The sequence below is a fragment of the Perognathus longimembris genome, chromosome 6 (genome assembly GCF_023159225.1).
Source record: "Perognathus longimembris pacificus isolate PPM17 chromosome 6, ASM2315922v1, whole genome shotgun sequence".
NCBI classification, from domain to species: domain Eukaryota; kingdom Metazoa; phylum Chordata; class Mammalia; order Rodentia; family Heteromyidae; genus Perognathus; species Perognathus longimembris.
Window position 1 is genome coordinate 5176298 of NC_063166.1, and position 26841 is coordinate 5203138.

Consider the following 26841-nt stretch of genomic DNA (forward strand, 5'->3'; position numbering starts at 1 on the left):
ACACACACACACACACACAGAAATGAACTAGAACCAATGAGGGAAACTTACAGGGAAAGAGTTCTTTTAAACAATTCTATCCCCAATGGTAATCAACGAATACTTAGGGACTTATACATCGACAGGAAATTTAAGATCATTTTTTTTATTTTTTACTATAAAACTGATGTACAGAGAGGTTACAGTTTCATACGTTAGGCATTGGATACATTTCTTGTACTGTTTGTTACCTTGTCCCTCCTACCCCCCCTCCCCCCTCCCCCTTCCCCCCCCCCCAGGTGTTCAGTTCGATTACACCATACAGTTTTGCAAGTATTGCTTTTGTTGTTGTTTCTCTTAATTTACCCTTTGTCTCTCAATTTTGGTATTCCCTCTCAATTTCCTAATTCTAATACCAGTATACACGGTTTCCAATATACTCAGATAAGATTACAGAGATAGTGTAGATACCTTCCAAGAAGGTGATACAAGAACACCATCAACAGTATAAACTACAGATACACATGGGATGTTGAAAGTAGTTACAACTGTGATATAACAATCATTTCCATAAAATGGAGTTCATTTCACTTAGCATCATTAAGATCATTTTCAACTTTGAAATAATGCAAATTAATTAGAGCCAAGGCCCGCGCGTGTGCGCATGTTGTGTGTGTACACTCATGTCCTCGGAGCGAGCCAGGAACAACTGTGAGTTTAGTGCTTCAGGTCGGTGTTCCGGTGCAATTTGGATATTAACATGTCAGCCACCAGGAAAGGCCTGGGTGTGCAGCAAAGGGATGGCGGGAGCTCAGCTCGGGTGGCCGTGGATCTCCTTGCCTGTCCTCTCGTGTGCTGCCCATCAGCCCAGGCCTCCTCCGCCCTCCGCATTGCTTTACTTGACAAGGAAGGTTTGTGGCAACAGATGGGGCACCTGCCGCCCGCTCCCGCCCCAGCCACACCCTGGGCGCCCCGGACGCGCTTCCCCACGCGTCCCCACTGCGGGCACCCAGCCTCCCAAAGCCGCCCAGGAGCCAGAGCCGGGCACATGGAGCAGCTTGGGCAGAACCCGGCGCAGGGCTCCAGGCAGAGGGCGCCAGCGCCCCCCTAGCCCAGAAAGCAATGTGAGCCCCCCCGCCCCCCTAACACTCCCCCCCCCCCCCCCGCCGGAGCAGGGGGCGGGGACGGGCCTCGCTCACCCGGTCTCCCCGGTTCCCCTACCCAAGATTTGCTTCTCTGCCCGGCTCTTCCACTCCGCCCGCCTGGCTTCAGGATCAGCCCCAAGAAGGCGCCCACCGGGATTGAACCCCGAAATCTCTCCGGAGGAGACCGTGATTTCTGCGAACCGGCCAGTGCACCCGGTCCCCAAGGGGGTCCCCAGAGGGTCCCGGCTGACATCTGGAGGCGTGGGGCCACGACCTGGAGGTCCCCAGCCCTGGGCTGGCAGCGGAGGGGTGGAGGTAGGACCTGGGGTCCCTAGGTCTGGGCTGACACCTGGGGGGGGTGCCTGGTCCCCAGTGGGTCCCCAGCTCTGGGCTGACACCTGAGGTGGGGGGGGTGCGCCTGGTCCCCGGCTCTGGGCTGACACCCAGGGGTGTGGTTGAGGACAGGGTGGGATTCCCGGAGGTGGAGCCGGTGGGGGGCCGGGTCGGGGGAGGGGTGGGGAGGGGCGGGGAGGGGAGGAGGTGGGCCGAGGCCCGGCCGGGCGCCCGGTTTCCCGGGTCTGATTGGAGGTTGGCCGGATGAGCCGGAGCCGGGGGCGCGCCCGTCGCCGTGGGTTCGCGGAGCCCGGCCCGGCCCCTCCCCGGAGCCGCTTTGTCCCCGCGCTGGGCCAGCCGGGGTGGCGGGAGCTGCAGGCAGCGGCTCGGACCGCGGAGCGAAGGAGCGCGGACGTCCGCCAGCCGGCGAGCGGGGCCGCGGCGGGGCGCACCCAGCCCTGGGCCGCCCGCCCCGCGCCCGCCCCGCGCCGCCCCGCGCCCGCCCCGCGCCCCCGGGCAGGTGAGCCGGGCCGCTCCGCCCCCCTCCGCCCGGTCCCCGCCGTCCTCCGGCGGCTCAGCTCCCGGCGGACCCGCAGGTCGGTTATGTAACCGCGCGCCCCGCTGCGCCCCGGGGCTGAGGGACCGCGGTGTGGGGGAGGCGAACGCGGCGGGGCGGGGGGGGGGGTAGTGCTGGGTGGGGGCTGCGGGGACGGGGTGGGGGGTCCGTGGTCGGTTCGCTGAGCGGCCGTGGGTTCTGGGGTCCCCCCGGAGGGCCCCCCCATAGGAAGTGCTGGTCTGGGGCTCACCTGCCCCTTTCCCAAATGGCTCAAAGATTGGGGTTTCCGGGAGCGGCAGCAGGTGCCGGCACGGAGGAGGGGGCGCCTGCTACCCCCGCCCCCCAAGACTGGCGCTCAGGGCTCGCGGGTGGGGGGACGCGGGACACCGGGCCGCCAAGTCCACGGCTCGGGTCATCTAAAAATAACCGCGAGTTCGGAAAGTGGAATGGACAGGAGGAGCCCGCCAGCCGGCTCGGGCCGCTCGGGGGGCGCGGTGTCCCCAGAGTCATGGTGGGGGGGGGGGGGGGACGGGGGTCTCAGCCGCCTGAGCCCCGGCCACCGGCCCCCCCCCCAGACTTAGGGGTGCCTGGGTTGGACATCTGAGTTCGTGATTGTTCTCCAAGGCGTTTGTTTCTCGTACCCCCCAGTGGACGAAGGCTCCACTGCGCACCCCTTCCTGTGTTCCCGTCTGAGGTGGGGCCTTTGGGGACGCTACTCGTCCGCCTCCAAAGCTTCGGGGTTGATTTGGGTTTATGAAGAACAATAAAAAGTTTCCCGGCTGCCTTCGCTAATGCATAATGTGCCACCGGCGGAGGGAAGAGGCTGGGACAGCCCGCCGCCTCTCCACCTCCCCCTCCGCCTTCTAACCAGCGCGCAGACCTTCACCAGACATGGTCACCAGGCAGCCCTGCGGTCTGCACCTCCGTGGCCTTCATTCCCCCAAGTGCAAGAGACAGGGCAAGGGTAACAGTCGCTAGCCAGCCCCCAACCTACATTGGGGGGGAGGGTACAAAGATGATGGATGTACCCCGAAGCTGGGGAGGACCCAGAAGCAGGCCCCCAGGGAGGGCGGGCCGAGGCCTGGCGAGTACTTGGCAGCCTTTTGCTGGACGCATCGATTTCCTTTAGCCCTAGAGCTATTCTATTAAGTATGATCAGTCATTCAGCTCAATTAGTCTAAAATGTGAGATGCGCTTCCCTGTCCAGAATCCACTGCAAATCAGATCAGCATTTATTGAGCACCTACTACCCGAGTGCCTGAAATAGGATTTGGGAACAGAATTATCCTCAACAAAAGCCACCGAGTTTCAGGAGCTTTGAACACCCAAGAGTGTGTGCAGGTCCTGCAGAAGCTGCCTAAGACTTAGCAATCTTTGGTCTCTCTCTCTCTCTCTCTCTCTCTCTCTCTCTCTCTCTCTCTCTCTCTCTCTCTCTCTCTCTCTCTCTCTCTCTCCCCCCCCCCCCCAACTTCACCAGTGAGTGTTTAGCAGCCCTAAGTGGGAACTTAAAAGCATTCTCATTTGCAGGTTCTCATCACCCTCTTTAAAAAAAGAAAAAAAAAAACACCACATGAAACCTCTTGCATAATCATTTTCTGATAGTCACACATATTACAGACACTAGCATTCCCTTGCTGGAGCTGTACAACCAGGGTCTTGTTATGCATTCCTTTCATTCTTTATGTCATCCTCCACCCAACTGATTCACTAGCAAGCCTACTGTGTGCTGGGCAGGCCCCATGCCAAGTGCTCAAAGAATGAGAACTGTGCCCACCCCCCCTCCCCCACAATTGACCTAGCAGGAAAGAAGGAGAAGAAGCATAAGTGGTAGTGATTCAGCATGGGGAGTGCTTAATGCAGATAAAAAGGCATGCAGCAGGAGCCAAGGGCGGAGGGCGCTGGAAGATGTGCAGAAGAGGATACATTTGGTCTGGATCCCAATATGTGGTTAGCATTCTCCAGAGAGGACACTGGTCATTCTGCATGGGAACAAATGGCACGCACATGTAGGGCAAAGGTCACATTGAAAGAACACCTAGACGCTTCGGGGTGAGGGGCTGGCAGAGAAGTCTGAGGTTACTGTACGTCTGGGTTGGGAACGTGCTATGCTGTAAACAGGAGGGATTATGCAGCCGACCGTGGGTGGGGCGAGCTAATTGATATTTGCCCAAAGTGATTTGGGAGGTGGTGACAAGGCAAAGAAGAATGAGCTCCGATTTCAGTCTTTCGGAGTGATCCAAGACAGCCCCCCTCCCACCCAAATAAACCCCATGACACGAAGCACCCGTGAAGCAGGTGGCTAGCTCCCGAGAGCCCCTGCGGAGGGGTGGCTGAGGGCCCCAGCTCACCGCGGGGGCTTTGGTATGCAGGAGTTTCCGTGTTTCCATGGACGGTCCAGCTTTTGACTGAGGTCATGAATAACTGGCAAAATCAGGTTGGAGAAAGGCGGTGGCACTGTATTCTGAACCTCCAAAGGTGGATGCCCGGGAGGCATTTTTATTTTCAAAGGTAATGTCTGTGCTAACCTTTTGCTCTCCTGACTCCTGTGCTTTCCTGCGGCTGTCAAGCATCGCCCTTGCAAAAAGGGGATGGTGTTGCGCTTTGTATCCCAAAGCAGAAGTCTTCTCTCCGTTATGCGAGCACTGGCTGGTGATCATAAAATCCTCCTCCTTGTCCTCATCTTCCTCTGCCATTCATTCAGTGCTTGCTTTACTCTGACCTCAAAGAAGTTAGAATTGCATGTGGGTCATGTGATGTGGCTACTGAATTTATGATACTATTTTCAGAAGGTAGCCAAAGAAAGAAAGCCAAGGTAGAGAGAGGATGGGCCACACAATTAGCAAGAGATACCCCAGCATGGAAAGCCAGGTTCTGAATTTGTGGGTTGTGCTATACAAGGGGATTCAAGCTAGGTTCCGGAGTGCTTGTTTTCAAGCTCTATATTTGACATGGGATGGAACAACGGCATGTCCGCACCCTCTCTCGGGCTGATGTTGTTTAAAACCTGTAAAACAGTGGGGGACATTGGCTAGGTGTTCTTCAAGGATTGTCTGGATACTAAGGTCCTTACATCCTTTCTCAAATTCTATTACTAGAGCCACTGATTTGGGTTTTGGTGGTGCCTTTCCTGATGACTTCTGGGACAGACATACCTTGATGAACAATAACTCTAAACTGGTGGTTTGTTCTTAATGACTTGATGTGAATTAGTCCACAATGCAGAGCTAAGGGGATGCCGGTAGGGTTCGGGGAAGAACCCTGGGTAGCCATAAGAGGGAGAAATCTCCATCCTCGCCAGTCACATTCTTTCTCGTTTGATCATTTCCTCATCTTTGAAAAACCTGGGGTGATCAATACACATGCTGTAAAGTGGTTGCGGTACAACATCATCTAAAAAGATAGCTCTGTAAAGCAGGTACCACAGAAATGTTGGCTTCGTCAATGGTAAACAGGAAATGGGGATTAACCCCAGGTCGGCAGATGTGTAGAAAGGGAGGGAAGCATGTATCTGAAATCATCAGCCTTCCCTACTTCAGTGTGTGATAAGGCCTGACTTTTCATTGAGTATCATTGCTCGTAGAGAGAAGTATACATTGGAAATATGAAAATATGTGGTACATTAAATACCTTTCAAAACACAGATCTCTCAAGTACTCATCCTAAATTCTCTTCATAGAGGTAAAGAAGCTCTAGTATTATTCCCTATAATGTTTTTAATTCTCCCTTTCCGGTGAGCAATAGAATTGCCTAGGGCTGATGACCCTGGGTTCTTTTATTATGGCACAGTATATGGGAAGGAATAATAACTTCCCTTCTCTGTGCGCCTAGGTGTGTGTGTGTGTGTGTGTGTGTGTGTGTGTGTGTGTGTGTGTTCAGTTTGACCTTCCTGAAGAGCTTTCTGCTTCTGACTGTAAAGTACTGCCCTTGGATCTTTTCCCTTACGTTACCAAGTGCTAGGTGTCATGTTTGTAAGCTATGACTGGATTAGTTAACTGAATGTCTTTGAAACCTAATAAATCCTATGACTGCTGATGGCACTTACTAGAGGTTGAAGAAATGCTTCCCAAAATACCTCTGATTTCCTGCAGTTCTGAATGTCTGCGAAGTTATTTTCTATAGTGGGAAAGAAAGAACTATGTTTTCATACCTGATCTCACCATTGTTCACTTAATTTGAAAGAGCCAATAGAGCAGGGTTGCTAAGTTTGGGGGATGTAGCCACAAAAAGACTGACGGTGGTCATTGCTGGACCAATGAATTGCATAATTTTTCAACTAGGTATGAGTTTATTACTGTTGCCTTAGTTCTTTGTGGGAATAAGTGTTTTCTTCTTTTGTACTGTCCTTTACTAATTGTACAAGGGAGTTGCCTTATGAATGTAATGCATTTTGGTCGGTGTTATCACTTTCAACATTCTCACCCACCCCTCCCAACCTACCCCTTCCCTTCTACGTGTTTTCTTCTTTGGCAGGACGGAGGTGTGGCCACTGTAAAATATTGTAAGTATTTTGAGATCCTGGGCCACGCGTTGGTGCTTTTCTGATGGTACTGGGAACAGTAAGAAAAGCATGCGCGTGGCACGAAGGGGCCAGGATTCCAGTCCTGGTGTTCTTACCACCCCGCCCCCCCCCCCCCCCCCCCCGGCTCCGTCACCTTGAGCTTCCCGTTGACCTTCTGGTCATAGGAGCTGGCATTCGCCCAGTGCTGTCCCAGTTGCAGACACAGTGCTCAGCAAGCCGTTTGCAGTATCTCATTTAATCCTTACAACAACTTCAGGGGGTGTATGTGAGCACTGTCACCACTTACAGACTTACTGGGTCTCTTGAGTTACAGTTCTCTGCAGAATTCAGAAACTAGGACTTGAGCTCTCCACCTTAGAGAGGTGCGAAGGTGAGGTGCTAGCAGTTTGTGAGCGGGCGCCGAGAATGTGGTCCTCTTGATAGCTGTGCACGATGATGGGCACAGTGGGGACTTCCCAAGACACCAGTCATATTGGGGTTTGGCAGAGAACCGGCTCTGTGGGAGAAGGGAGGTCCAGTGCATAGAGAAGAAACACTTGCTTGTCATTCTGATTTCTGTAACTATTGAAGTTAAAAGCCCAGTCATCCTATTGGGCCAGGAGAAATCGATGTCCAATTTATATTTTTCTTTGGCGTTTTAATGATTTGCCCAGAAAGAAATTCTTCATGTGAAGCCGGGCGGGCATGGCAGTTCCTGCTTCTCTCTCATCTTAGCTACTCAGAAGATAGGAAGATTGAGGTTCAAGGCCAGACTGAGGGGAAAAGAAAAGTTCACAAAGACCCTGTTTCAAGTGGTAGTTTGGTATGGTGGGGTATCTAGCTATATCAGGAAGCACAAATAGGTGGGCTGCCGTTCACATTAGTACAGACAAAGATCAGGACCCTATCTCAAAAATAAGCAGAACAAAAGGGGCAAGGATATGGGCCGGCCTTGGTAGAACACCTGCCGAGCAAGCGGAAAGTGCTGAGTTCAAACGCTCATACCTCCAAAAAAAGAGGCATTATTCATTTAATTAGAGGTCTCTTCAGCATATAAGATTTGAAACAGAGAACTGTATACGCATATAAATTAGTGGGTAGAGCCGGGTACCAGTGGCTCACACCTGTTATCTTAGCTACTCAGGAGGCTGGGATCTGAGGATGGTGGTTCAAAGCTAACCTCGGCAGGAAATGCTGTGAAACTCTTATCTCCAATTAACCACCAGAAAACCGGAAGTGGTAGAGAGCTAGCCTTGACCTGAAGAGCTCAGGGGCAGCGTGTGCAAGCCCAGAGGTCAAGTCCCACAACTGACAAAAAAAAAAAAAAATTAGTAGGTAGGTCAAACTATAATTTTATTTTCTCAAGCACAAAAACTTGTAACCTTGACAAAGGAAATGCAACCCCCCCCCTCCACTGATTCAGAATATGATCTTTGCTTCCTCCTGTAGGCATTGATGATACTCATTTCATCATTTATACATAACAACAACATTTATGAAAACGAAAGATTAGACTTTGGTGAAGAAAGGCGTTTGGTGATTGTCATGCCATGCACGTGTTTGTTTGTTCTCCTGTATTTTCTTCTTCCTCGGTTTCTACACAGCTGTTGTTTAGCATTAAACTTCACATTTTGACAAGGTGACATTGCTGGGAGGCTCTGAATGGAAATGTTTGCTCGGTCACATTTCCCAGGCTTGCCTTCCGACCTGCGGGCCGCAGCCCACCAAGACGCCACAGGAATTCCTGCCTTGGGCCCCGGGCATTGGTTTTGTTTCAGGGGGAGATCTTTACAACCACACCAGGAGAGCTGTTGTTCTGGAAGGTTGAGAAGTGTTTCCAGCCCCCACGTGGGTGCAGGCCGACTTGGGAAGGTCAGCCTCAGGAGGGGGGCCGGGGAGGGACTAAACCTGACCCATGGTCCCTGCGTTCTTCTCCATGCACGGGACCTTGATCCATGCCCACCTCCACTTCCTTCTGACTGTGAAGATGGGTCAGATGATCACCATGGCACAGGGGCTACTGAGAAGTATGCAGTGCCTCAGTATGTGGCCTCAGTGATGCACTAGTGAACTCTTAGATTACACAGGACCAGGGCCAGTCCACAGTGGAAACAGGCTGCTGGTTTTACCTTGGTGATTCTCTGGTCCTTGGTGCTCAGTTGATGGACTGGGCAGCCTGGAAGCCACCTGGGCTTGAACACGTCACTATTCATGGAACTACCCTGGGGATCTCCAATCATAGACTTTTCCAGCATGATGTCTCCTCACATCCCGGCTGCTTTCACGCTCTGCTGTATTTTTATGAAACCTCAGAGCTTAAGTATGACTGTAGTTGTCCTAAAAGCTTGTGTCTAGAGTCTGGTCTTAGAGTAGTTGTTGTAATATCCTAACACCCACTCCTGCTTGTTCTAGTCTTACTCACATCTCAAGGTCTGTGCTATGAGGAGGTTATTTCATGTAGACACAGTTATAGATATACAGATGTGTTTTCATGCGAAACAACTCTAGGTATTTTTTATGATGCATTTCAAGGGCATGTCTTACAGGAGAGAAAATTACCATAAATAATACCAGATACCTAAGCAGTATGCAGGTTTTATTTCCATATATCTGTGACTATCATATGGTGACTATCGCAACTGGTCACGTGACATCCATCCTTCTCCATCAACCTTGAACACTCTAAACGATTTCACAGATGGATGCAAGGATCCCAGCTGATGATCTAATCTCCCCTCTGACTGTTCAGCACGTGTCCCGGGCCCCTGTTTCTACTTTTCCCACATCCTCATTCCATAGGTTCTAATGCTTTAAAAAAAAATAAAAAAGGAAAAACTAAAATAATAGGAAATTACTCCAGAAGATAAGTACTGTTAAGAATATGAGCATTTAACTGAAGGATAATAGTAATAACAAAAATACTTTTCTAGTACTAACAACAACAAAAAAAACCTAGCTGTTAATTGAGGCAAATTGATAACCACTTAACCTTGGCTCATTAACTACTCTGGCGATAGAGAACGTTCATTTTTGCTTTTGGGCAGGTCTTTCTTATATTGTTTTAAATGTTTCCTTTTTTTTTTTTTTTGCCAGTCCTTGGCCTTGGACTCAGGGCCTGAGCACTGTCCCTGGCTTCTTCCCGCTCAAGGCTAGCACTCTGCCGCTTGAGCCACAGCGCCGCTTCTGGCCGTTTTCTGTATATGTGGTGCTGGGGAATCGAACCTAGGGCCTCGTGTATCCGAGGCAGGCACTCTTGCCACTAGGCTATATCCCCAGCCCCTTAAATGTTTCCTTTTTTAAGAAAAATTAGGTCAGTCCTTTGAACGATTTTCAAAAGTAGCTATAAAATTATGCTTCTTTTGGATCTTGCTTATTTTACTATTGAAACTTTTAGTAGTCTTTGCTTACACAAATCAGTCTTATACCTCTACCTTCATTCTCCAACTGGTAATTCTTTTAAAGATGATATGCTAAGGCCATGATGAAGTTGTTCTTCATCTATGATCAAGTTTGCTCCTTATTGCTTTTTTGTCAATCATGGCAGTATAAATGCTACCAAATGCACATATTTCCTAATTGCGAATTGACTTTTTTTAATGGCCACTTATTACAGAGTCCCAGGAGACCAATAGCAATAATTGAGACACAGATGCTACAGACCAGATATTATTTCTTCAATTTCCTATTCTAATAAATAATAAACCACCAAGTTGTTGAGAAATAAATCAAAAGTCCTTGTAATAAACAAGAAAGTAAGATGCAATTGTGTACAATTTGCTGATATAAAGTGTAATAGTCATGCTAGATAAAGTAGCAATCAGAATGAGAACTGTTTTTAGCAATGAGGGCCAATTGCATACCTTGTATTGCATACATCTTTTGAAATTCCAGTTTCTCTTCTGTTTTATCTCTTCCATATTTTCTCAATCCCTGGACTCTCAGAAGAGCAGTCAGCGTTTGTTGAGCCCATTATATGAGGCACATCTAATATATATATATATATATATGATGCATATACATATTATATTAGATAATATATGATATATAAGTATAGTATACATATATGCATATCTCATCTACACCTTCATTTATCTTTTTATCCTAGCTATTTGTCAGGTGTTACTCTAGTCACTGTGGTATCCAAGCTAACAGAACATAATCCCTTACTTTTGTGAAATCAGAACCCAGGAAACTTCCAGCTTCTCGCTAGTTTCAGACATGAAGTACCCAAAGGCTGAAGATAACAAGGCCTTACTCATTCGCCCTAGTTTGCATTTGCTGGGATCTAAGTCAATGGCAAAATGAATGGGCTGTCCATTATATCCATTCTAAATAATTCAGAGGCGCAAAATTGAAGATGTCAACAACGTCAAATGCTTTCAAAGCCTTTGTTCTCCGCACACAATTGTTAAGTGTAAAAATAAATAAGTACACGAGGTACCTTTGTCTGCTTTCACATTGGGCATGTGTGAATAAGCCACTTCTTTCTAAGATAGGACCTTCTACCACACTGCTCTTACATAACGAAGAGCCAGCTGTGACTGACGGCAGTGCTGAACCTCCCTCCCACAAGAAGAGGTATGAAAGGCTTCCTCTGTCTCAGGCTCAGAGGATTTTGAAGTGTTCCTATTTTGGTAAAGGCAGGTACAGACTTTTCTCTTCTCTGGAACTGGGATGTAAAGCAAGTGAACAGAAGTAGCTCTAAGTATTCACTGAGCACTGATTAAGCACGTGGCTAAGGACCGTCCACAGGTCCTAAGTAAAATCCTACAGAGGGCTCTGAGAGATACATTTCATTTTCATTCTCATGTTGTTCAGGTGAGGATACGGAGGTTCGAAGAGGTAATGTAACTTGCTTATAGCGTGACAGGCAATAAATAGGAGGAACTAGAACTCTCTGTCCATGCAGCCAGAGCTCCTTCTCATAGAGAGACTCATAAAGACATTCAAGGGGAGCAAAGGAGGACTTCTATATGATACATTTCAAATGTTGTAGTATTTTTATTTTAGGGCTTCCAGAATACGATCTTGGCAAGAAGAAAACAAGTTTTTCTTACCCGCTGGAAGTCTTCTTGTCTCTTGAAAGGAGAAAATCCTGATCCTGCCTCTCGGCATGTAGATATTATCAGGGAAATCTCGCATCTGACCTAGAGTCGTCCTCTTATAGCTGTGGCTCTCTGATGCACCTCTTGCTGGACCTGCCAATCAAGACGCGGTTAGCTTCTGCCTCCTAACACCTTGACAGTTGTGCACGCACATCGCCCGTAATTGTTAACATAATTGTTTTATCACTTCTATGAAAGATTTGTCATTGCCGCCCAGGAAGAGGCAACCAATCCCACACAAGAACAGCAGATCGTGACAGTGCATTGGGATTTTAAAAGCTCCTGGTGGAGAAAGGTCTCGGAATTTGTTCAAAATGACTGCAGTCGTTACTCTTCTGAATAAAGTAGTCACTCTTGAATCCATGACACAGGGTCAGCCAGAGATGAGGTAACACTGGACAGCATATTTGTCCTCTGTCCTTTGGGATCGCTTGTGACAAATCCCTAGTGATTCAGAGGGTGCTGAGGGCTGGTGGAAAGAAAGAGGAGGCTCATCTTCTAGCACGGAGGCATGCCGTGCGAATCAGGAGTGGAGGAAGGTGGCAGGATTAAGAGACATCCCAACCTTGATGGGCCAGGGCCATCCCAGCCACCCCTGAAAGAGGGGACTTGTTTTTCTGCATAGAACTCAGTGTCATCCTCTTATTTATATCTCCTGAGGCTCTCTTTCCTTAGTAAACTATGTAGAAAAGTACCAGGCACTATACATCCTCAAAAACACGTTGTTGTCATTTTCCTTGTCATGACTATCATTCCCCAAGAGCCTTCACAGGGTAGAAAGAATTTGGCAGGTCCACAGAGTGGAGAATTGAAGGGCCTGAGCATGGCACTCTATTGGCTGTGATTCCCCCAAGAGATGCTGAGCCTCCCTGTAGCAGCCACTGGCCTCGGTTTCCCCTTTACATCATGAACGAGTTCTGTGAGTGGTGTGATACTCTGCACGCTTTAGCCTTTGACAGGGATCATCGTTCAATGATCATTAGCATCTTTCAGAGCTTAAGACCCAACGAAAAACGATTCATTTTTAATGCTCATCTTTAACTCTGGGTCTTTTCTTAGGCAAGGGCTATGAGCTTGCTGGCTTTGGTCACCTGTCATGGTTACAGTTGAAATTTTTTTAGGAAGAAAGTGAACTACAAGCCCATCATTACCAGGTGTCATTTGACAGTAGACGTCGTACCATTCCTTCCTCTAAAGTGATGCCCTCACGTGGGGATGTTGGACGAGACTGAAGGATTTGCATCTTGTCCTGTGTTAACATCACTTCAGGATGCACAGCCTGTGTGTATAGAGTTCATCCTACTTGTATCATCCCTCTCCTACCTCATCATCCCCCCACTGCCCCTCCTTACTAATCAGATACATGTTCCTGCCTATCTGTATCTATCTAAAATTATAAATTTTGTATAGATAGAATAATAGACAGATGCCCTCTACTAAAACCTCCTTATGGGGTAGTATGTGAAGAGCATCTGTGATTTCTGATGACAAGAAGATTGAAGATATGCAAAGTCACTAGGAGAGAAGTGAATGAAGACCAAGTGTATGTGTACCAAAGATAGACTTCACCCTCTCCCCTTTGAGCTAAGGGTAAACAACACATGGCACCAAAAGTGTGAGGGACTAATTGGGGGATCATCTTGAACTGACAATGGAGAGAGAAAAGTGGAAGTCACTTATGCAACTGGCCCCACTTTGATTTCAGCTGAAGTCCTGGGTTGAGCAGGAGCTTTGTCGAGAGGGGGGAGATGTTCTGGCAAGTGCTGCTGAAGTCCCATTAGGATTTGCTGCTGAAGGACATTTTGGTCGTAGACAGAGTGAGCAAGAACAAAATCAAGAGACAGGATAATTTGATGGTCGACGGGGGAGAGCAAATACGAGAGAGAGAGAGAGAGAGAGAGAGAGAGGGAAAGAGAAACATCATCAAGCAAAGGGTATGGAAAGAAAGCAGGAGCGACTTTGAAAGTGACCTGAATCAGTGGGGGGCAGTGGCTTCTTTCAGATCAAGAGTGAATTGTGCCAGCAGTGGAGGGGAAGGAGGAGAGGATGAGGACTTGCAAGCTTCTGGGTTTAACACGGCACCACACAAAGACGACCTGCGACTCAGAAAAACACTCCTTTCAGAAAGTGGTAACCCAAGGTGAGTGCGGCTCTGAGCCTTCTCTGAGGAAATGAGGGGGCATCTGAGGACGGAGAAGGAAGGAGAAAGGGGGAGAGAGTGCAAGAGGGCTCTGGGCAGTGTGTGGTGGTGTTAGATTCCATCTGTCTAACAAGTACCATGGCGAGAACCCCCGCCGTGCACCGGTCATTGCGGGAGGAAGCAGCGGAGCTCATTGTGCAGGAGCAGATGTCAACAAATCGGTTTGCTTTGCCTTTTTACTTAAATTGGACTGCCCCACTGAGCAGAAGGTATCTGTAAGATGTGCACAAAGAGAAACAAGACAAAATAAGCATCCAAGCAGGCCAGACAGGGATACGGCAGTCAGCAGGGGGTGGGGTGGGGAATCTTTTGTAATGAAAATCTAGCTCAGGACAGGGCGTGATGTTCAGGATGAGTGACGGCTACAGTATGGCTGGACAAGACTGGAACTTGTATAAAGTAGGCAGAGCCACACCACTGTCTGTAAGTTCATTACAGACGAGGCCTTGAAAACAAAGTTAGCACTCCGAGATTGCTTTCTCTTGCTGTTCTTCTTACAGTCACCAGCCCAGCTTGAACTGGGTACTAAGATCCATGCGGTGCTATGGGTCTTAGCCCTGGGGAAGTGATAGATGCATGTAGACACAAAGGCTTACCGTGGGGCTCTGATGGTTTGCTGGGCTGAAGAACCATTTCCGTTTAATTCGTGAGATCTTTGGGAGTTGTGGCAGGTTTTCAACACGCGAGTGGCATAAATATCTGGCTGTACTTGAGGACAAATCAATTTGCATAGGACCTTCCCCTGCCTTCTTCTTTTCCTTCCTCTTTACTTTCAGTCTGTTCATTTTATGCTAGTCTTATCAGAGAGCGTACAACCCACTTCCTTGCCCTTCTGATGCGTGTGGACCACATCCACCTCCCGACACCCTCTCTTCTCGTTTGCTCTCTCTTTCGCATTGTCTTGGTTCCATTTTCCTCTGAGCTGTAGAGTCTCTTGCTCCCCGTGCTTTTTTCCTTTTCCTCTTTCATTTCTTTTCACACTCTTCTTCGCTCCCCGGCATTCTAGGCCCTTCTAAAAGCAGAAGGTGAAAGCTGACAGGATGAATCTTACTTTGGCTGCCATAGCAACCTTCACCTGCGTTGCCACACACTTTTCAAGTGCCTCCCTCCCGTGACAACTTACGTCGCATAGAAGCTCTAGCTCCCGCAGAGGTTGTGGACTTTCTCTAAGCTTCTTCTCAGCATTAAGGGAAGGTTGGTCCCTGTCTCCAGGTGGGTGTCTTGAACCCATCTCCCCCGATGGTGCGAGCCTTCTCTCCATCTTAGCGACTCACTCATCCACCTTTCATTGTTTTTCCTTCCTTAGGGAAAAAAAACCCCACAAAATATGAGCTGAGATAGTGAACCTTTAGACCATGCAAATCTCTAGCTGGAACTGTCAGTTTACAAACGTGAGCTCTTAAAGATTTTAAATGCAGAGTCCGATCGAGATCAGCCTATGAAGCACCGAGATTCTTGCCAGTGTGTGAAGTCTAGCCTTGGCATCTTCATCGCATCCCAGAGCCTCTCCCTTGCTTTCCCAGCAGGCACTGTGTGTGCACAAATGACACCCCTTCCGCTTCTCTGTCTTCCTGTTGGGTTTGAGCAGTGGGAGGGGCCAGCAGGAGGCTGGAGCCAGGAGGGAGGCCAGGATGCTGACTCTGCACTCCACACCCTCTCTACCCTGCCCGCACTTGTGTGACAGCCCCTTGGTTAAACTCACTTCAAGTGGTCAGTTTCCCATGGGTCACACAATGACTCTTCTCCTGTCTGAGGAGAGTGCTTCAGTACGGCTTGGCCTACCTGAAAGTTCGCAGGAGAATTCACCGTAGAAGATTTGTCTGTCTTTAAGAATCCTGTCCAAGAAGTGGCCCATGTTTGAAATCCTAGCTAATCGAGAAGCTGAGACCAGGAAGATCACAGTTCCAGGCCAGCTCTAGCAAAATGTTCAGGAGACACCATCACGATGGAAAAAGCTGGGCACGGTAGTTTATGCCTGTTATTCCCGCTACGGTGGGCCCAGGCCAAAAACAATGCTGTGTCCTATTTTGTAAATAACCCTAAGTTAGAGCAAAAAGGGCAACTGACATGTCTCAAGTGGTAGAGGGCCTGCCTAGCAAGTGCAAAGCCCCAAGTTCAAACCCTAGTACTGTGGGGGGAAAAAAATCAAACAAACAAGAATTGTGTTTAGCTAGGCACAGTGGTTATTCCACACTGGTTAGTCCAGCACGTGGGAGGCTGAGGCAGGAGGATGACAAGAGGGAGTCCAATCTGGAATACTTAGACCCCATCTCAAAACAAGCAAACAAAACCCATCGGTTGCTCTTTTCTAGTAAACAACCCGTTTAAGTACGAACTGGTGCCGGATTTATGGGGATGGAACTCAAATGGGCTTTCTGCTCAGCCCACCTGGTCCCGGGTAAATCTGAGGTCTTCTTTTCCTTTTTATGATGTTCATTTCCAAAACACACAGAGATCTGCAGGGAGAGTGTGGGCATTCAAACCCCCACAGGTGCCAAGGCATTTCCTGTGGGCACAATGAAAAGTCTCATCACTGCTGTAAAGCCCAGCCCATAAACAAAACAGACACGAGAGAAGCAACTTGCTTTGTTTATATGCTCCATAGGAATTCACAATGTGTTGCTTATTAAATTATGATCCTGTGGAGGTTTGAGGTGTAACAGTGGCCCAGAAGGGACCCCAAAGGGAGCCATGAATGAACAATGTGGGCAATTTCCTTTGAAAACCGTGAGTGTCACACTGTAGGTTCCGGTCTCTTTTAAGACAGACCCCAAATGGTACCAAGAACAGTGTGAGGTTCACGCAGCTCTCGGCAGGTGAAAAATTCTTCAACAGAATTAAAGAGGTTCCATTATATTTCAGAAAGCTCTAATGGGTTCCTCTAGAGCACAGCCTCGGGGTAGGAGGTCATTCCTTTGTATCTGAGGACGGCTGTCCTGGCTCATTCTTACTGCTACTGTACTTCGGTCTTTTAGTCAGATGGAGAAAAAAATGAGCAAAAGTCCAGTTTTGCCCCAAAGTTGACCTAGATATTAAAATATCAAAACGATCTCACTTATAAGGACAATCCAAGAATGAATTCTGGAGATTTGATTTGATTAAACAATTATTAGTATTTATAGAAAAACTTTCATCTCAAAAGCTAATTTTCTTCCATAAAAACTGCAATATTTAACATTTTTCATTTTAATTCAAATCTAGAGATGAAGGGATTTTTTTTAAAACTGCAAAACTCTGTTTAGATTTTTGATCTTTAAAATTTGAAACAACTCCACCTAGTCTTATTCTTAAAAAGACCTAACCATGCTGTATAGTAACAATTTTTTTTAAAAAAAACAGAAATTTACTAGGAAACAACAACAAAATGCCTAACAGTCAGGTATCAGTGGTTCCCATCTGTAATCCCAGCCACTCATAAGACTGAAATCTGGAGAATGGTCACACACACACACACACACACACACACACACACACTCACACACACACAGAGAAAGAGCTATCTGCATTTGTTATCCACTCCTCATTAAAGCAACACTGCATTCCCAGTTTTTATTATTAATATTCAAGCTGACAAGCCTTTAAGTTCTTCCAAACTGTCAACTCTCCCATAATCCATTTCCTTGTTTATAAATCATAACTGAACTTGAAGTCAGAATGAATTATTCATTAATCATTTCCATGGATCCTGTGTCCTTATTTATCCGGCTCAGCTGTCCAGAGCATAACATTGGAGCACAGCTTTTTCTGACTGCCCCGCAACAAGTTTGATATTACTACTCTCAATTTTAATAGCAACCTACTTGAATCTTCCACATGTTTTCATATCTATAAAGACAGCATGGTGAACCTACCAAAGGGGGGGGGGGGATAAGGCTATAATAGAGGAGGGGAATTTGTTCAAATTACAATGTACAAATTTACAATGCTAGGAGGGCTACTTTAGCCATCTTCATTGTCATAATCCCTTTATATTATGAGTATATGCTAATTCAAAAATAAACCTAAAGATAAATAAACAATAAGTTCAGGCATGGCATGGTGAAGCAAGCCTGGGATCCCAGCTACATGGGAGGTGGAGAGAGAAGGGTTCAATCAATCTCCAGTGCCAGCGAAGAAATAAAGAAATAGAAATTGCAGGCGTAAGTTACTTCTTTCTGTTGTTGTTGTTTTGTTTTTGAATGCTTTGCTCAGTTTTCTCCTTTAGTTGATCTTTCTGTTCCTATGACAAACCAGGAAGAGATAAAATGCGAGAAAGTTGTCTTAGGAACAACATTAAAGATATTTATGCTGGAGAGAGCTTTGGTGAAAGATTAAGCTCCCTTTTCTTGAATGCATTCAGTCCCAGAGACAAGCAGATTTCTCTTATACATCTCCATCTAGTCATGGAAAGAGAAATGTCTCAAGCTGACAGGACTCCTGCTGGGTCATGTTGGCCACGCCGCCTCTTGTTCTGTAGAGTTCCCAGTGCCATCTTGGTACAGGGAGCTACGTGAAGTTCCTTCGTCGGACCTCACCACTACACAGAGCTCAGTAAACTCAGGGAAAATGAGACTCTGCATGCCGCCCTCGCTGAACGACCTTCCTTCTTGGTTTGACCTCTACTCTCTTAATGCGACACCCAAAATGCAATCATGACTTCAGTCAAGACTCGTCCCATGCTTTCATGTGCCACCCTCTCTTGGATAACATGACTTTGGACCCTGTCGTAGGTAGTGAGTGTCTATAGTTTGGAAATCTGGATCTCAGACCTAATAGAATCTCCATCATGATACTCATCTCCAGTAGAACCAATTATCTTGCTCCTCCCCCACCCGCAGTTTAAGGGCTTAATATAGATGTTTGTTGGCAATCTGTGTGTTTGGATGGGGTTTATTCCTTAGGAAGAAACTCAGTCAAGTTTCTGTCTGCCAGGTTTCTCAAGGAAGGAGGGATTTGTAACTGGTTCTATTGGAGATTAGTATCATCATGGAGTTTTTATTGGGTAGGAGATCCAGACTTCCAAACTATAGTCAAGGTATGCTCCCGCTTTTTATTGGTTGAGATAGGTCTTGTGATTGGGGGGGGGGGGTTGTTTTATTTTTGTTTGTCCAAGAGAGTTTTCCAAGTGGAGGGTTGCTCAGGGGACAGAGGGAAGTACCTGGTCAAGGGCAGTGGGTGCTAAGCAGCTAATGACTGCCAAAGACCTACTACCATAGCTCACCATTGCAAAGCTGGGTAAGGTAGTTGTGTGCATGCAAGCTTAACACCCAGGTGGCTGAGGCAGGAGGATCTCAAGTTTAAGACGATCCTAGAATAGATATCAAGACCCTGTCTCAAAACACAAGCACAGTACAACAAAATGAACTATTATTTTTTTTCTGAAAGCAAAAGCAAGGCAAGGCTTTATTCAAGCGAGCTGCAACTCAGAAAATGAACTATTATTTTAAATCAATTTGGAAAAGCTAACCCAGTTAACTGGGACTGTGAGTGTTTATTTTTGTAGTAGAATGTTCTTTTCCATTTCTTCCTGTTTATTTGAGTTTGCTGAAAGTTAGAGATATCCAGGAAGCACAAATTCCTTGCTGGGAGGTCATCATAGTTGCTTTATGTATTTCAAGCTGCAGGCTCTTTTTGAATCCCAATTTTGATCACTTTTAATCCTGTTGGATTCACCTGCCTTCCCTCACTTTAAAGAGCAGGGCAGAGAGATGCTTTGCTTTCTGTATCAAGATAAACTGATAAACAGAGTCGCTGAATAAATCCAGATTATGAGGTTAATCAGTGATAGAAGTGAAAGGTGATATAATAATTCTTTTGTTCCAAGCTCCAAGTTCTAAAGTAATTTCTTTAGCTCAAAGCATTGACTCCTTAAACCTTTATTGAAAGTAATGATCTTAAAATAAGGTCTGGGGAAGATAATCGCATTACTACAGCTTACAACAGAACTTTAAAGCTACTTGAGTACATTAAGCTGAGTCCTACATCAGGCTTACTATTTGCTTTATTTAATTAATTGGTACAGCAACAGACTACTTTTTTTTTTTTTAAAGAATAGTTGAAACAATCTATTTGACAATATTTGGGAGACACATTTGATTCATTTATAACTTAGATAACATAGAATCAAGGATAAAACCAGAATTCATAAAAAAAAAATCTATGTTCCGTGTTATGAGATGATTATGGCTTTACCATCAGAAAGTCCTCCTGTAATCCACTGGTGAAGCTGGGGTTGGAGGAGATGAGTGTGGATGATGAGGGTAGATGATGGGTGTGAATGATGAAAAGGGCTACTTGGAGCCTCACGAGGTGTAACTTGAACCCCTTTCTACAACTACTTAAAGATAACTTAAAAATTTAAAAAACTTTTCTCCTATAATCCATTGAAGAAAATAATGCTGTTTTGGTGCTCTTATTAATTACATTTAGTACTAAAATATATTCCAATGAGGCTAAATGATGGCCATTTAGTATCTTATACACGGATTTTTGAGCAGTAGTGTAAATTAATATGAAAATAAAAAATATACATTGAGGCAGTTTAACAGTTGAAATGCCTTCATACTGGTGATAGCAAATGATTTTCCTTCTAACTAAAACACACGCTTACATTTTATGTTATTTAAAAAATGAAACGTATCATATTTTTGTTTAATTTAAATATGATGTTGATTTAAATACGGAGACATTGCATCCACTGGAGATTTTATTTTCTTTCCTTCTCTATTTCCTTTTTTTTTTGCCAGTCCTGGGCGTTGGACTCAGGGCCTGAGCACTGTCCCTGGCTTCTTTTTGCTCAAGGCTAGCACTCTGCCACTTGAGCCACAGCGCCACTTCTAGCCATTTTCTGTATGTGTGGTGCTGGGGAATTGAACCCAGGGCTTCATCTATACCGGGCAAGCGCTCTTGCCACTAGGCCATATCCCCAGCCCTCTCTATTTCTTATCCTTAAGTAGCTTGGCAAAAAAGGTTTCAATCAGCAGGTCATCTGCACGTTTCCATTCAATATGTCGACTGGAGTTGTTAAATTTTGAGAATGCCCAAACAGCTTATTACATTTTTATGTACAGTAACATTATTTTTTACAACAATGAAAGTGATTTCATCTTAGAGTTTTTACCTCAAATAATAGAAATTTTATCTCTTATCTCAAGAGATTTTACATGTAATATATTATAGGTATAAAAATAGCTTGACTGCCATTGGAATTTTCTAGGAACTATTTTTTTTTAAACTAGTTTTTCACCACGATGCATGAGAATTCAGGAGCGACCTGAGCAGAATAGCAGGGCTCCAAAATGTGTGTCTAGCTAAAGGTCTTGAACACAGAAGTGATGCTCACTGATACTGATCTTAAAGAAAAGGAAGTTCACCGGGCAGCAACTCAGCAGCCAGGTCAGGATTGTCTGTCAGTGTTAAGACTGATAGACAACAGTGTTTCACCCTCTTTGACCTCTCACCATTGAGTGTGGAGTGAAGAGTACTTTAGGCATGGAAACAGATACCAGAAAAAGATGCATCTTTGGAATGTGTGAGGAGGTGGGTCAGACCCACTAATGGTGATGCAAGGTTGAAAGGAGGGGAATCTCTGGATGTGAAGAGTCAGGGAATGGCTGGAGGATTGAACACAGGGAGATGAAATTAATCCTAGGAAGCTTCATGAGCACTGGTGGGGGTGGGGTAACTGCATCTTGGGATTTAGCCAAGGTGATACTGAGTTGTCAACGCAAGTCTAGTGCTCTGCTTCCCAAGTACTTGCAGTAATTGTCAAGCAGAAGAGAAAGTGTGTGTGTTGTGCACGTGTGTACACGCACACAATACACACATGCTTGTGTACTCTCATTGTGGATAAACTTTAGCTGGGAGAGTTAACACAGTCAAGATTCGTTTGGGGACGGTTTGGATTCATTTAAAACTTTAAGATCATATACACAGGATTTAGGATAAGTCCACAGGATTGACTCAAATCTATTTTGTTCTATGGGATGATTATGACTCCATGATGGAAAAGTTTTTCTGTAATCAATTGATGAAAATAACACTGATGTGTTGTTGTTAGCGATTACTTTTACCACTAAAATATTGTCCTAAATAATGATTATCACTTAAGGTAAAGTGAACCATAGTTTCTTAAATGTAGATTCTTTCTTTCTTTCTTTCTTTCTTTCTTTTTTTTTGTCTTTTTGAACTCAGAGTTCCACAATTGTTTGTCTTGCTTGCTCAGTTGGTGATCTGCCACTTGAGCTATGCTGTTAGCTAGCATTTTGCTGGTTATCTTTGGAGATGGAATTTCTTGGATTTTTATGGGGAGGCTGGTATCAAACTTTGATCCCGCAGGTCTGAGCCTCCTGAGTAGCAAGGTTACAGGCCTGAACCACTGGCACCCCAACTACTTTGACTAATTTTAAACCTCTTTATTCTTGTAGATAGGAGACATCTCTGGTGTTGTATTTTAATCCTACCCCTGCCATTTTTGTCATTAACTGTGTAAAATATTAATGTCTTTGTTTTCATAGCTATAAAATGGAGATAACATGGAGACCTATCTGATAGATTGTAGTGGAGAATAAATTGGTTTGTTAACACACGTGAAGATTTTTGGACAGTTCAGAATTCAACACAAGATAGCTTTAGTATTAGTGGTAGCGGCCATCCCAACTGTCATCTGTGTTGTGGGTTTGGCTTGACATGGTTCTGGTTTTGACCACAGTTGTGACTGGCCATGTTCTCATCTAGAAACAGAGTAACATGGGAAACTCAGCTCAAAGTAAGAGCAATGGAATCATGGGAACTACCTGTATCTTCTCTCTTCCAGTAGCTTCAGCTTCTCTTAATCATACTCATTGGCCTGGCTCCAGATAAGTCTAGAATCACGGCTTGGAAGATGAATTCAAAGAAATCTGTTCTATTCACCCATCTATCTGTATTATCCTTTGTGTCCGCAGGAATGAGGGGAGAATCATACTTCATCGGAATGAGGAGCCCGGGGCAACAGGGGTACACCCCTGAAGACAGAGGCCTTCTCTTACTCTGCTGCATAGACAAAGACTGGGCTGTCACTCGGTGCTTTGCGGAAGAGGCCTTTCAGGCAATCACTGATTTCAACGATCTTCCCAACGCGCTATTTGCATGCAACGTCCACCAATCTGTGTTTGAAGGAGAAGAAAGCAAGGTAAGGAGTCTTGTCTGCTTCTAAGACATGGGGAGAAGGGACTACCGCCATCTCAGCATATCTACCTGGCTCGTTTGAGATGGCGTGTTGAGGTGTTTGGGAGGTTCCATTGGCACCGTGTTGGGCACACATAGCAGGATAAGAAAATTGTGTTCCATCATACACTAGCTTTGGCATTCTACTTCACAGGGTAGTGGTTGAGACTGTGTTGAAGCAAGTCTAGTGCTCTTTGGCTTGTAGGTCCACAGTGGTGTCTGGAACGTGGTTCCTAAAGGATGCGCCTTGGACCAAGGAGTCTGTGTTTAAAACTTCTCCAAGTTCTTTCCCCCCATTATGCCAAAAACACAATTTGGCTTGTTCCAAACAGCACGAGCTTTTGGGCCCTTTCACCTCATTCAGTTTGATGACTGTTCTAAAAAATGGTTTCTGAAGTTGTGACCTAATCCCCTGCAGTTTCTAGAGGAAGCACATTGGCCTGAGATCATCTAAGTTGCTCTACAGGGACCGTGGCTGGTGGGATTGCAGTCTGTGAGTTGTGGGGATTCAAACAGTGGTAGCTCCTTGGTGTGAAATGACTGGGGAATGAGGTTGTCTATGCATAAACATTTTGGGCATTTCCATTTTAAGAAACAAAGTTGATTCAGTAGCAAATGTTCTTGGAGGCCACAATAAATATTCTATTTGTTGATCTTTTTAAAAGCTCATTTGAGATTTCTGACCTTTAAAGTTTGATATGTGAATGATCCGACCTTCTTTTATGCATGTGGATTCCTCATAAATATCCAATATTTTATTATGTAAAACATGATAGGTACTTTTTTTTTTTTTACAGGAAAAGGACCTTTTGTTCTTCTAAAGTATGTGGCTGTGTATGAGATGTAAACATGGAGTTTAGGATTGTTATTTTTATAAACTTTAGCCCTTCACTTAATAAGAGACACACTTCATTGACTAATCACAATTTAACTAGATATTATTGACTGTCTAAACACACCTAGCTGCCACAAGGAAAAAAAAAACAACCGAGAAGATATGATATTATTTTGAGCTATTTAAACATAGTTCATGAAAATATTATTTTGGAGTTGAACAATTGAAATGTTGGGCTAAACGTAATCTGAAATGCAATAAATTTTCTTGGGATAGAACTTTCAGGACTGTGATCACCAGAATATTGAAAATAAGAAAATCAATCAACTATACAACTTGGGGGGTGGGGGAAGAGGGAATTGGGGAGGAGGAAAAATGGGAGAAAAATGAGGGAGGAGGTAACAAGTTTGATTAGAAATTTACTCACTGCCTTACTTATGAAACTGTAACCCCTCTGAACACCACTTTAACAACAAATAAAATATAAATGTGAATAAATAAATAAGAAAACCACACATGCCAGGAAGGATATGAGAATTTTGTTCTAGGACTACAAACCAGATTATCATTTCCTCAGGGCAAGTTGCTTCTGCTGCAATATACTTGCCATCAACTAAGAAACAAGGGCCCAAGTTTTCTCCTCATCTCCCTCATTATTCCTCACAATTAGAAGATTTCCCCTGGCAATTAACTGGGACTAGTTTTTAGAATTCTATGATTTTTCATGAGTACTGGAAGTATTAAGTTCTTCTACCTTTTGAGTCAACAAGACTTAGGAAGACTAATGTTTGTTCTAAGTGCTTTTCAAGATTGGTTGATCAACAGAACCAGAATTGGGGGCCCAGAAGGGCAGACGTTTGGGGGAACATTCACGGGGTCAGCCCATCTCTCTCTTGATCTTCTAATCAGTGATTTGATAATGGCTTATGAAATATTTTCAATTAGTTTGTATGCAAAGTTGGTCCATTGTAGCTCTGAGAGGTAGTAGTTGATCTTAGGAACTAGATGACAGATTGAGGCATGGTTAACAGGACAGAACCAGTTTCAAATAATTTAGATCCTACTGTTATAGCCAGAAAGCTAAACTTAGTAATTGGCCAAGGTCCATATATTAAAATGGGTGAAATCTGAGGGAAAGACTTTCTTCCCTAGATTCAGTCTCCCGGTAAGACTTTATGTGCACAACCACATGATTTTCTTTATGGTTTCCCTGTGATTTAGGAATAATTCGTATAGGATCTACCTCCCAAAGGCCTGTGCATTAAACTCTTGCTCTCCAGAGTAGTGCTATTGCGAGCTTGTGGAACCTTGAAGAGGTAGGGGCCTCCCAATGAATCTTTGGGTCATTGGAGCCATGTTCTTGAAGGAGGTGATAGGACCTTCGGTTCTTTTGCTTCACTCTGTACCTCTGCCATGCTGTGCTGCCAACCAGACCAATAGGGATGAAATTCCCAAACTGTAAGTCCAATAAACCTTTTCTCTTTATCTAACCCTTGGTTATCTCAGGTATTCACTATATAGTAACAGTAAGGTAACTAATACCCACTTCTTCAGTTTTTTTCCCTTATCTTAATAAATACACTGGTATGCCATTCTCTAAGAATATGTTATACATGGGATACAGATTTCATGAATCTGAATGACAAAAAGACTAAAGATGGATATCTTTCCATAAGGGTAGACATTTGAGGCACTGTGCTCAGTTGAGGAGAGATTCTTTTTTTTTTTTTTAAGCAGAGGATAGAGAAGCAAAACCCATCCCCTGAACTCCTTGTATGTGCCTGTGGTAATTGCTTTTATATTTGGCCTTGGGAAGATCTCTTCTGCAGCCTAGAATTTTATCAGGGCGTGGTGCTCAGCGCTTGCCTCCTCGATTGCGGGGGTGGGGGGTGGGGGGGGGAGGGCGAGGTTGGTGATTACATGTGCGAATGGTTTGGGCGGAGGTCTTTCTGTTATAACTTCGTTTCGAATCCTTGCATCTGGATATGGATGGATTAGAGTCTGGCCTGTCTTTGTCATTATCTTAATCTTCTTAGGTAGGTAAGAACAGACGCGCTTGCTGTCTCTCATAAACAAATCTCACAGCAGTCTCTTCCCTATGTTCCCCACATGTCCAAGGCACACGTTTCCTTTCCTTTCCTGGGCTTTTTGGAGATTCAGGCTACTCACCGGCAACATCCGAGAAGGTGGTCTTCTGATTTTGTCTCTTGCTGTTGAGCAATGTGATAAATACTCTGTCCACTCACGTGTGGTGTCCTCTGAAAATCTCTACTCTGACCCCTCGGGCGTATTTTCTGGGCAGCTTTGTGAGGGTCGTGGCATTCACGGCAGCCTTCAGCCAGGCAGCGTCCTGCAGCTCTTGTGATGAGTGTGCACATACTTCAGCAGGCCTTGTGGTGGTCCAGATGGCGGCGTTTGCGTGTGGAACACCAAGGAGAGCTGGAGCGGGGTGCGGTGAGCATCTGAAACCAATAAAGACAGACTGCAGTTTGCACGCGACAGCTTGACGTATAAATATTTAGAACTGGGATCGTCACAGCATCCGCCACCTACAAGTCACTCAGGTTCACTTCTCTTCCAGGTTCCCCTCTCCCGCATGCTCAGGAAGGTGCCTTTCTTGACCCCCATGGGGCTGAGTCAGGTGAGACTCGGCGGGTCCGCGTAGCTGCCCTGCATCTGTGTTCACCATGGATGGATAAGGGTCTGCTTCACATGACACCCACTATAAAATCTCTGCCCAGGGGAACTTGCCTACGGAGACAACTGAATAATGACTTGATCCTGGCCTCCAAAACCTAAGAATCCCTTGAGCTTAACGATGATAGCCATAGTAGCACCAGAAGCATCTTGGGTGACAGATGGGGGGGGGGGCAGAGTTCTAGCCAACCTCTGACAGACATATAATAATGAGAACAAATGAGCATTTAAATACACACACACACACACATACACACACACACACACACACACACACACTTTGACCGTAGGCCACTGGGATTGGAGG

The 26841-nt window shown here is 45.6% G+C and overlaps 1 protein-coding gene across 2 annotated transcripts in view; it reads left to right on the top strand.

The window, feature by feature from the left end:
* Positions 1-2003: 2003 nt before the first annotated feature.
* Rcan2 (regulator of calcineurin 2) overlaps positions 2004-26841 on the top strand; it is a 134765-nt gene continuing 109927 nt past the window's right edge. Inside the window, exons 1-2 of one of the 2 annotated variants that reach the window (XM_048347670.1) lie at positions 2004-2053; positions 22741-22967. In XM_048347670.1, the coding sequence (XP_048203627.1) occupies positions 22743-22967 (225 nt within the window). In that variant the 5' untranslated portion in view covers positions 2004-2053; positions 22741-22742. Of the gene's footprint in view, positions 2054-22523; positions 22968-26841 lie in introns of those variants that run through there. The other variant, XM_048347669.1, reaches the window with a different exon arrangement.